At 48.8% G+C, this 12145-nt stretch overlaps 1 protein-coding gene across 11 annotated transcripts in view; it reads left to right on the top strand.

Annotated features, from left to right (window-relative positions):
• Window positions 1-12145, top strand: part of LOC100380654 (periostin) — a 73583-nt gene that overhangs the window by 27498 nt on the left and 33940 nt on the right. For all 11 annotated transcript variants that reach the window (XM_045717463.1, XM_045717461.1, XM_045717462.1 and 8 more), the window contains exons 8-10: window positions 8113-8325; window positions 9230-9364; window positions 10025-10173. In XM_045717463.1, the coding sequence (XP_045573419.1) occupies window positions 8113-8325; window positions 9230-9364; window positions 10025-10173 (497 nt within the window). The remainder of the gene's footprint in view (window positions 1-8112; window positions 8326-9229; window positions 9365-10024; window positions 10174-12145) is intronic.

Here is a 12145-nt window from a genome sequence, read left to right as displayed (position 1 = left end):
GGAATCAGCCCTCGAGGTAGACAGGCCACCATAGGGTTGATTGGAATGGAATCAGGCCTCGAGGTAGACAGGCCACCATAGGGTTGATTGGAATGGAATCAGCCCTCGAGGTAGACAGGCCACCATAGGGTTGATTGGAATGGAATCAGGCCTCGAGGTAGACAGGCCACCATAGGGTTGATTGGAATGGAATCAGCCCTCGAGGTAGACAGGCCATCATAGGGTAGATTGGAATGGAATCAGCCCTCGAGGTAGACAGGCCACCATTGGGAATGGAATCAGGCCTCGAGGTAGACAGGCCACCATAGGATTGAGGCTGTCTGGTTTGGGTTTGTGTGATAACACCACAGGGAGGGACACACACACACACACAAATTCACACACATGCTCCCAGACAACAAACAACTCTAGGGCCCTTATAGGGCATGAGTCGTTAGGCCACGGTCCCATGCTAATCTGATTATCAGAGGTACACTCTGATAAAAATGCTGGGTTGTTTGGTTGACCCTGCTGCTGGGTTGTTTGGTTGACCCTGCTGCTGGGTTGTTTGGTTGACCCTGCTGCTGGGTTGTTTGGTTGACCCTACTGCTGGGTTGTTTGGTTGACCCTGCTGCTGGGTTGTTGGGTTGACCCTGCTGCTGGGTTGTTTGGTTGACCCTGCTGCTGGGTTGTTTGGTTGACCCTGCTGCTGGGTTGTTTGGTTGACCCTGCTGCTGGGTTGTTTGGTTGACCCTGCTGCTGGGTTGTTTGGTTGACCCTGCTGCTGGGTTGTTTGGTTGACCCTGCTGCTGGGTTGTTTGGTTGACCCTGCTGCTGGGTTGTTTGGTTGACCCTGCTGCTGGGTTGTTTGGTTGACCCTGCTGCTGGGTTGTTTGGTTGACCCTGCTGCTGGGTTGTTTGGTTGACCCTGCTGCTGGGTTGTTTGGTTGACCCTGCTGCTGGGTTGTTTGGTTGACCCTGCTGCTGGGTTGTTTGGTTGACCCTGCTGCTGGGTTGCAGGCATTGGGTAACTTAGATGGGTAGTTTTCTTTAACACTAGAAAGACAGTCATTTTGACTCAAAATGCATTTCAAATTGAAATATCTCTGCCATTTCTAAAGTCATATCCCCTCCGTCCTTGACTTTTTCCTAAATAAGTCTGTTTAACACACATATATTGTTCAAATTAGTAGTAGTAGTAGTAGTAGTAATAGTAGTAGTAATAGGTATAGTAGTAGTAATAGTAGTAGTGGTAGTACTGGTAGTAGTGGTAGTAGTGGTAGTAGTAGTGGTAGTAGTAGTAGTAGTAGTAGTGGTAGTAGTGGTAGTAGTAGTAGTAGTAGTAGCAGTAGTAGTAGTAGTAGTAGTACTGGTAGTAGTGGTAGTAGTGGTAGTAGTAGTGGTAGTAGTAGTAGTAGTAGTAGTAGTGGTAGTAGTGGTAGTAGTAGTGGTAGTAGTAGTAGTAGTAGTATAGTATATTTATATATATGTATATTGTTCAAATTATCAATATCACAAGCAGAATTAGTTTTATAAGTATGTAATTCTTTTCCCCCCCAAAAAATACTTTTTCAAATCCTCCTACAGAGTCACGTCCAGGCAAGACATTATGATTTCTATATAGTATCAGAAAGATCAGATTCTGAGGTTTCCAAAACACTTTCCATTGCCAAGTAACTCTCAAAATGGAAGCGATGAGCCTCTATTTCAAAGTAAAGCTTTTTTCCAAGAATATCCACTTTGAGCCATGACGAGGCCAGGGCTTTTCTAGTGTTTACAAAAGAGCAGGGTTGGGTTATTGAGATATATACCAGCGGGTCAGATCAGAAGACTGGGGGGCGTAGTTTAGTAGGGTCTTGACTTTCAGAGAGTTATTTTTAGCCACCCGTGAGAGTTAATTATATTCCTGTTAATCTGTTCTGATCAAACAATTACATTTATTATTAACGCAAATTAAATTTGCAGTATGTAAACTTAACATGAAGAACAGGAATTACATATACTCTCGCGGGTGGTGTGGTTGCTAATTTCTGTATTACCAAATGAGGAGAGACAAACTTCACACACACACCAGTCAGAGTTTATACTTAAACTACAATTTTAATTATAAGAGCTTTGCATTTAGAAGTTGACTTTCAACGATTCACCATTTCTAATGACCCGTTGAGAGTGTTGAACACAATGACTTCTGAGATCTTTATAGTAAGATCCAACCCCTTTTGACATGACAAACCACAGATAGTTAGGAACGGTTCACAAAGAAAGACTGTTTACTTTAGAGAGGAGTATCCACAGCTAGATAACATTCACTATAAATTATCGTTCAGTTTGATCCCTAATGACGAGGTTCTAATCTCGTCCCTGGTACTTCATAGAACAAAAACACCATTTCATCCAATGGCATATATCAATTGTCAACTCTAGATACTCCCATCTCAAGCAAACCCCCTCTTGACCCTACTCCTGGACAGGCTCACTGGAGGGACTGAGCCTCTAGGCCATATACTATCACAGGATAAGTGCGAGATCTAAGAGACAATGGTCCCAGACACTGCCATAAACCTCCCCACAATAAAGAAAAGGAGGGAGTGACTTGCTCACAGACATTGTGGAGACAAGTCATTGGTCCCCCATTAATCACGCCATCCCTTCACATGGTTTAAGCATAGGTAAAGAGACACATTCACATATGAAGACAATATTTAATTCTGTCCTCCTCTCTTGCTGATATTCTGCATAGCAAAAGAGACATGTAAAAGACAAGTTTGACCTCTTCCCGTCTCTGAGCCCCAGCTGAGGGAAACGTGCAACTGAAAGACACCAGAGTCCAAAGGACACTTTCTAATGACAAGTATCTCACATAAGCATATTAAACTAACAAAACATCTTAATTATCTATGTTACCCAACTAATTCTGATTCATCCACCACAGTGGCCAATAAGATCTATCTGTAAAACACGCCCCTAATAAATCAAATCAAATTTTATTTGTCACATACACGTGGTTAGCAGATGTTAATGTGAGTGTAGTGAAATGCTTGTGCTTCTAGTTTCGACCGTGCAGTAATATCTAACAAGTAATCTAACAATTCCACAACAACTACCTTATACACACAAGTGTAAAGGAATGAATAAGAATATGTACATATAAATATATAAATGAGTGATGGCCGAACGACATAGGCAAGATGCAGTAGATGGTATAGAGTACAGTATATACATATGAGATGAGTAATGTAGGGTATGTAAACATTATATAAATTGCCATTGTTTAAAGTGACTAGTGATACATTTATTACATCCAATTTTTAATTATTAATTAAAGTGGCTAGAGATTTGAGACAGTATGTTGGTAGCAGCCACTCAATGTTAGTGATGGCTGTTTAACAGTCTGATGGCCTCGAGATAGAAGCTGTTTATCAGTCTCTTGGTCCCAGCTTTGATGCACCTTCTTGACGATAGCGGGGTAAATCACGCCTACTGAAAATAATCTAAGGATTATATTTGAAAAAGACCCAGCTGCTAGTTCAACCAAGCATGAGAGTAAAACATACCCAATTGATGGTTAAATTAACCCATGTTTGGGTAATCCCAACAACCCGAAATGTTGGGTTATTCACAACCCAACTGGCTGGGTCAAAATAACCCACCCAGCATGTGTTCTGTCCAATATTTAACCAGCGCTGGGTTACCTAATAACCAACATTGAGTTGTTTTTAACCCATCATTTTTTAGAGGTCATCCCCCGTAACCAGCTAGACCATGCTGGTCAACCCCCGTAACCAGCTAGACCAGGGCTGGTCAACCCCCGTAACCAGCTAGACCATGCTGGTCAACCCCCATAACCAGCTAGACCAGGGCTGGTCAACCCCCATAACCAGCTAGACCAGGGCTGGTCAACCCCCGTAACCAGCTAGACCAGGGCTGGTCAACCCCCGTAACCAGCTAGACCAGGGCTGGTCAACCCCCGTAACCAGCTAGACCAGGGCTGGTCAACCCCCATAACCAGCTAGACCAGGGCTGGTCAACCCCCGTAACCAGCTAGACCAGGGCTGGTCAACCCCCATAACCAGCTAGACCAGGGCTGGTCAACCCCCGTAACCAGCTAGACCATGCTGGTCAACCCCCGTAACCAGCTAGACCATGCTGGTCAACCCCCGTAACCAGCTAGACCATGCTGGTCAACCCCCGTAACCAGCTAGACCAGGGCTGGTCAACCCCCATAACCAGCTAGACCAGGGCTGGTCAACCCCCGTAACCAGCTAGACCAGGGCTGGTCAACCCCCATAACCAGCTAGACCAGGGCTGGTCAACCCCCATAACCAGCTAGACCAGGGCTGGTCAACCCCCATAACCAGCTAGACCAGGGCTGGTCAACCCCCATAACCAGCTAGACCAGGGCTGGTCAACCCCCATAACCAGCTAGACCAGGGCTGGTCAACCCCCGTAACCAGCTAGACCAGGGCTGGTCATCCCCCATAACCAGCTAGACCAGGGCTGGTCAACCCCCATAACCAGCTAGACCAGGGCTGGTCAACCCCCCTAACCAGCTAGACCAGGGCTGGTCATCCCCCATAACCAGCTAGACCAGGGCTGGTCAACCCCCATAACCAGCTAGACCATGGCTGGTCAACCCCCGTAACCAGCTAGACCAGGGCTGGTCAACCCCCATAACCAGCTAGACCAGGCTGGTCAACCCCCATAACCAGCTAGACCAGGGCTGGTCAACCCCCATAACCAGCTAGACCAGGGCTGGTCAACCCCCGTAACCAGCTAGACCAGGGCTGGTCAACCCCCATAACCAGCTAGACCAGGGCTGGTCAACCCCCATAACCAGCTAGACCATGCTGGTCAACCCCCATAACCAGCTAGACCATGCTGGTCAACCCCCATAACCAGCTAGACCAGGGCTGGTCAACCCCCGTAACCAGCTAGACCAGGGCTGGTCAACCCCCGTAACCAGCTAGACCAGGGCTGGTCAACCCCCGTAACCAGCTAGACCAGGGCTGGTCAACCCCCATAACCAGCTAGACCAGGGCTGGTCAACCCCCATAACCAGCTAGACCATGCTGGTCAACCCCCATAACCAGCTAGACCAGGGCTGGTCAACCCCCATAACCAGCTAGACCAGGGCTGGTCAACCCCCATAACCAGCTAGACCAGGGCTGGTCAACCCCCGTAACCAGCTAGACCAGGGCTGGTCAACCCCGTAACCAGCTAGACCAGGGCTGGTCAACCCCCATAACCAGCTAGACCAGGGCTGGTCAACCCCCATAACCAGCTAGACCATGGCTGGTCAACCCCCGTAACCAGCTAGACCAGGGCTGGTCAACCCCCATAACCAGCTAGACCAGGGCTGGTCAACCCCCATAACCAGCTAGACCATGGCTGGTCAACCCCCATAACCAGCTAGACCATGGCTGGTCAACCCCCGTAACCAGCTAGACCAGGGCTGGTCAACCCCCATAACCAGCTAGACCAGGGCTGGTCATCCCCCGTAACCAGCTAGACCATGGCTGGTCAACCCCCATAACCAGCTAGACCAGGGCTGGTCAACCCCCATAACCAGCTAGACCAGGGCTGGTCAACCCCCGTAACCAGCTAGACCATGGCTGGTCAACCCCCGTAACCAGCTAGACCAGGGCTGGTCAACCCCCGTAACCAGCTAGACCAGGGCTGGTCAACCCCCATAACCAGCTAGACCAGGGCTGGTCAACCCCCATAACCAGCTAGACCAGGGCTGGTCAACCCCCGTAACCAGCTAGACCAGGGCTGGTCAACCCCCGTAACCAGCTAGACCAGGGCTGGTCAACCCCCGTAACCAGCTAGACCAGGGCTGGTCAACCCCCATAACCAGCTAGACCAGGGCTGGTCAACCCCCATAACCAGCTAGACCAGGGCTGGTCAACCCCCATAACCAGCTAGACCAGGGCTGGTCAACCCCCATAACCAGCTAGACCATGCTGGTCAACCCCCGTAACCAGCTAGACCAGGGCTGGTCAACCCCCGTAACCAGCTAGACCAGGGCTGGTCAACCCCCGTAACCAGCTAGACCAGGGCTGGTCAACCCCCATAACCAGCTAGACCAGGGCTGGTCAACCCCCTAACCAGCTAGACCAGGGCTGGTCAACCCCCATAACCAGCTAGACCAGGGCTGGTCAACCCCCGTAACCAGCTAGACCAGGGCTGGTCAACCCCCGTAACCAGCTAGACCAGGGCTGGTCATCCCCCTAACCAGCTAGACCAGGGCTGGTCAACCCCCATAACCAGCTAGACCAGGGCTGGTCAACCCCCATAACCAGCTAGACCAGGGCTGGTCAACCCCCATAACCAGCTAGACCAGGGCTGGTCAACCCCCGTAACCAGCTAGACCAGGGCTGGTCAACCCCCATAACCAGCTAGACCATGCTGGTCAACCCCCGTAACCAGCTAGACCAGGGCTGGTCAACCCCCGTAACCAGCTAGACCATGCTGGTCAACCCCCATAACCAGCTAGACCATGCTGGTCAACCCCCATAACCAGCTAGACCAGGGCTGGTCAACCCCCATAACCAGCTAGACCAGGGCTGGTCAACCCCCCGTAACCAGCTAGACCAGGGCTGGTCAACCCCCGTAACCAGCTAGACCAGGGCTGGTCAACCCCCATAACCAGCTAGACCATGCTGGTCAACCCCCGTAACCAGCTAGACCAGGGCTGGTCAACCCCCATAACCAGCTAGACCAGGGCTGGTCAACCCCCATAACCAGCTAGACCAGGGCTGGTCAACCCCCGTAACCAGCTAGACCATGCTGGTCAACCCCCGTAACCAGCTAGACCATGCTGGTCAACCCCCGTAACCAGCTAGACCAGGGCTGGTCAACCCCCATAACCAGCTAGACCAGGGCTGGTCAACCCCCGTAACCAGCTAGACCATGCTGGTCAACCCCCATAACCAGCTAGACCAGGGCTGGTCAACCCCCATAACCAGCTAGACCAGGGCTGGGCAATCATTTTCGGTAAAGGGCCACATTAGGATTTCAAAATCCAGCTTGACCATTATTCAACCAGCACTGACCAGCACTGACCAGCATAGACCAGCATAGACCAGCATAGACCAGGATAGACCAGCATAGACCAGCATAGACCAGCACTGACCAGCATAGACCAGCACTGACCAGCACTGACCAGCACTGACCAGCATAGACCAGCACTGACCAGCACTGACCAGCATAGACCAGCATAGACCAGCACTGACCAGCATAGACCAGCATAGACCAGCATAGACCAGCACTGACCAGCATAGACCAGCACTGACCAGCATAGACCAGCATAGACCAGCACTGACCAGCATAGACCAGCATAGACCAGCACTGACCAGCATAGACCAGCATAGACCAGCATAGACCAGCACTGACCAGCATAGACCAGCACTGACCAGCATAGACCAGCATAGACCAGCATGGAACAGCTTATGCTGGTTATTTCAGCATGGGAACTCAGAGCCAGACTGGCCACACTCACTCTCTCTCTCTCTCTCTCTCTCTCTCTCTCTCTCTCTCTCTCTCTCTCTCTCTCTCTCTCTCTCTCTCTCTCTCTCTCTCTCCCTCTCCCTCTCTCTCTCTCTCTCTCTCAAACAATTACCTATTTATGGTTGAAGCTGTTAAATTTTGAGAGAGCCCAGGAAGAAACATGTCACCTTGTGGAACCTTGTGGAACACCCAACCGCCCATTCTGAACAGACTGACTGTCCTGGTCTAGTCTGGTCTCAGCATCTCAGAGTAGGAGTGCTGATCTAGAATATGTCCATATGATATTTTTTAATTATGATATAAAAAAGGCCAAACTGATCCTAGATCAGCACAGAAAACCTCAGAGTGTTGTCATCCTGTCCTGTCCTAGTGTGGTTTGACAGGAAGGATGGATGGATGGATGGTCTCTGATAGTGTAAACTGCAGCAGTCATCATGGCTGTTTTCCCTATCTGACGAAGGCCTTGAGGCCGATACGTAAAGCTTAATTGCTTTATTTTTTTGATGACCTTTCACAGTCAACCTCCGTGCTCACTTCTGCTGTATAGGTGATCTAACACGTTTCCGTGTTTCCCTCTCTCCTTCCTTACCTCTCTCTCTCTCGCCCTCTCTCTCTCTCCCGTAGCCCTGGTGAACTACCACCTGTTGAACAGTGTGCAGTGCTCTGAGGCCATCACGGCAGGCTCCGTGCACGAGACAGCGGAGGGAAGCACCGTTGAGATCGGCTGTGACGGAGACAGCCTGACGGTCAACGGTATCAAGATGGTCCTGAAGAAAGACATTGTCACCACCAACGGAGTCATCCACCTCATCGACCGGGTCCTCATACCCGACTCAGGTAAGTCTTGTTCCCACGACGATAACCCTTTCGCATAACGTAGAAGTCCCCAGGGTAAGAAACTGCAACGGATTCAACATTTCCCCAATCCAAAATCCAACCCCTAACTCAATCAATCAATCAATCAATCAAATATATTTGTATTGTGGGTTGACTGCACAAAGGAGTAAACCACACTTTCACTCATAAGCAATTTGTCAGTACGCCCAGAACATTGCTCTGGGAACTAGACAGAGTGATACAATATCTCTGTTTCAAGGTAAGAAGCCTGGTGTGGTATCAGTCAAGTCACATAAAAGAACCAACCGTGCTTTATATGACTTGTTTGTATAGCAGTTTATAGGGACTGAAAGAGAACCTCCTTCTTCAGAGTTTCATCTGGCTTGTTTTGAGTTTGTGAACGTCTTCCGCGTGTGTTAATAAAGTTTGCTTCATTTGCTTTGACTTTGAGTCCTTAGCGGTGAATTTCCACGACATCCATTGACACAAACTTACAGATACCCAGCCTAGAACCCCACAGATCAAGTAAATGTAGAGGCAGAATCACTAGGAAATACTCCCTAGAAGGCTGGGTGTTCTTCTGGCTGCACCAGAAGTCCTTTGTCTTGAATCTGAATGGATCACCATGGTTTCACTCAGTTCCCTGGTAGTCTACATTGAGTTTCTACAACCATCTGAAGTTTTTCAGATCTACTGTGCATGTGTAGCACTTTGTGACATCGTTTGATGTAAAAAGGGCTTTATAAAGACATTTGATTGAATTTGATTGATTTAGAAAAACGGGTTTATGGTTCATTTCAGACTGGGCTAAAATGCTTGGCACACTATAGGGCTTGTATGTAGATGTTATGATGTGTGTTGTCGTTGTTGTTATCTGATGTTTATGTGTTGTTTCCGCTCAAAGCCAAGGAGGTGCTGGAGCTGGTTGGTGAATCCCAGAGCACCTTCAGAGACATGGTGTCAGAGCTCGGCCTATCAGCTGCAATGAAGCCAGAGACAGAGTACACGCTATTGGCTCCCCTCAACACAGCATTCTCTGGTGAGTACACGCGATTGGCTCCCACAACACAACTTTCTCTGGCGAGTGCTTCTATTGGCTCCCTCAACCCAACTTTCTCTGGCGAGTGCCTCTATTGGCTCCCCTCAACCTACATGGCACATAACAACCCCTTTTCGACTAGGGCTTAAAGCCCAATAACCTAAGCCCAGGAACTGCAGCCTGGAACTTAAGCACTTGGTCTAGACTAGAGATATTGGATAAACCCTGTTATTTTGGCCTAGGACAACACAATGGAAATGGACTATAGGAACTCTGGAACCAACAAGCACCAGGTTTAGCCCACAGTGGAAAAAGGGAGCTAGTGATCGTTTACTCCTACAGATGCTGTATCTTAATTTGATCATCCTGTTGTTGCAGGAATTTTCCAGCACAGCAGTAAATGCAAACTTGTAGTGTATTTAAGGTTTTAAAAAGGCTTCTAAAGTTTGTAATTTCCACTTAAAAATGTCAGACTTGATTTGCCATAAAGAAAAATGTATCCACCCCTTACAAAAAAAAAATGTCCATTAGTTATAACAATTCACATTTCCTGTTGCTGTAGGATTATTTACTGCTGTGTGAAACTGGATCAAATGAAGATACGGTATCTGTACGTTAGTATTTGGTTTAACTCTCCTGTACATGTCCCTTGTGTTGCAGATGAGGTGATGTCTTTAGACCAGAGCCTGTTGAAGGTGATCTTGGAGAACCACATTCTGAAGCAAAAACACAAACTGAGTGAACTCTACAACGGACAGCTGCTGGAGACCATCGCTGGAGACCGACTACGCGTCTTCATCTACCGCACCGTGAGTGAGAGAAAGTGTGTGTGTGTGTGTGGAGTGTGTGTGTGTGTGTGTGTGTGTGTGTGTGTGTGTGTGTGTGTGGAGTGTGTGGAAGGGAGGGAGGGTTGTGTGTGTGGAAGGGGGACGGTTGTGTGTGTGTGTGTGTGTGTGTGTGTGTGTGTGTGTGTGTGTGTGTGTGTGTGTGTGTGTGTGTGTGTGTGTGTGTGTGTGTGTGTGTGTGTGTGGGTGGAAGGGGGGGAGGGTTGTGTGTATGTGTGTGGCACAATCCGGTAAGATCAGTGAGTGTCTCTTTATTAACAACAGCTTGTTGCGCAAAATCTCTAATATTAAGGAAGTCTGGAGGTTCTGCTCACCTGAGGTAGAGTACCTCATGATAAGCTGTTGACCATGCTATTTACCAATAGAGTTTTCATAGCTGTCTATTTACCACCACAAACTGATGCTGGCACTAAGACGACACTCAACGAGCTGTATAAGGCCATAAGCAAACAAGAAAATGCTTATCCAGAGTGGGTGCTCCCAGCGGCCGGAGATTTGAATAATGCAGGAAAACCGTTTGATCTAATTTCTACCAGCGTGTTACATGTGCAACTAGAGGGATAAAAACCTCTACACCACCTTTACTCCACACAGAGACGCATACAAAGCTTCTTCTTCGCCCTCCATTTGGTAGATCGGACCATAACTCTATCCTCCTGGTTCCTGCTTACAAGCTAAATTTCAAACAGGAAGTACCAGTGACGCGCTCTATACGGAAGTGGTCCAATGAAGCGGATGCTAAACTACAGGACTGGTTTGGTTCACTAGCACAGACTGGAATATGTTCTGAGATTCATCCGATAATATTGAGCGGTTTACCACATCAGTCACCGGCTTCATTACTAAGTGCATCGACGACGTCATCCCCACAGCGACCGTACGTACATATCCCAACCAGAAGCCATGGATTACAGGCAACATCCGCACTGAGCTAAAGGCTAGAGCTGCCGCTTTCAAGGAGCAGGACACTAATCCGGACGCTCATAAGAAATCCATCTACGGCCTCCGACGAACCATCAAACAGGCAAAGCGTTAAAACAGTACTGAGATCGAATCCTACTACACCGACTCTGATGCTCGTCGGATGTGGTAGGGCTTGCAGACTATTAAGGATTACAAAAGGAAACCCAGCCGCGGGCCTCCCATTGATCCGAGCCTACCAGAGAAGCTAAATGCCTTCTATGCTCACTTCAAGACAAGCAACACTGAACCATACATGAGAGCACCAGCTGTTCCGGATGACTGTATGATCATGCTTTCCGTAGCTGATGTGAGTGAGACCTTTAAACAGGTCAACATTCACAAGGCAGTAGGGCCAGTCGGATTACCAGGAAGGTTACTCAGAATGCACTGACCAGCTGGCAAGTGTCTTCACTGACATTTTCAACCTCTTTCTGTCCCAGTCTGTAATACCTTCATGTTTCAAGCAAACCACAATATCCCTGTGCCTAAGAATGCCAAGGGAACCTGTCTAAACGACTACCGACAGAGCTGTAGTTGAGCGGGTCGAGCACTTCAATTTCCTCGGTGTCCTCATCACCAAGGACCTATCATGCTCCAAACACTCCAACACAGTGGTGAAGAGGGCACGACAACGCCTCATCCCACTCAGGAGGCTGAAAAGATTTGGCATGTGCCATCAGATCTTCAAAATGTTCTACAGCTGCACCATTGAGAGCATCCTGACTGGCTGCATCGCCGCCTGGTATGGCAACTGCTTGGCCTCCGACTGCAAGGCAGGGTAGTGTGTCCGACCAAGTACATCACTGGCGCCAAACTCCCTGCCATCCAGGACCTCTATACCAGGCGGTGTCAGAGGAAAGCCCCAAAGATTGTCAAAGATCCAGCCACCCAAGTCATAGACTGTTCTCTTTGCTACTGCATGGCAAGTGGTATCGGAGTATCTGTCACCTAAAGGCTCCTGAGCAGCTTCTAC

This window comes from Salmo salar, chromosome ssa04 (assembly GCF_905237065.1).
Source record: "Salmo salar chromosome ssa04, Ssal_v3.1, whole genome shotgun sequence".
Classification (NCBI taxonomy): domain Eukaryota; kingdom Metazoa; phylum Chordata; class Actinopteri; order Salmoniformes; family Salmonidae; genus Salmo; species Salmo salar.
The sequence above is the reverse complement of the archived record's forward strand: the minus strand, read 5'-3'. Positions and strand labels throughout refer to the sequence as shown.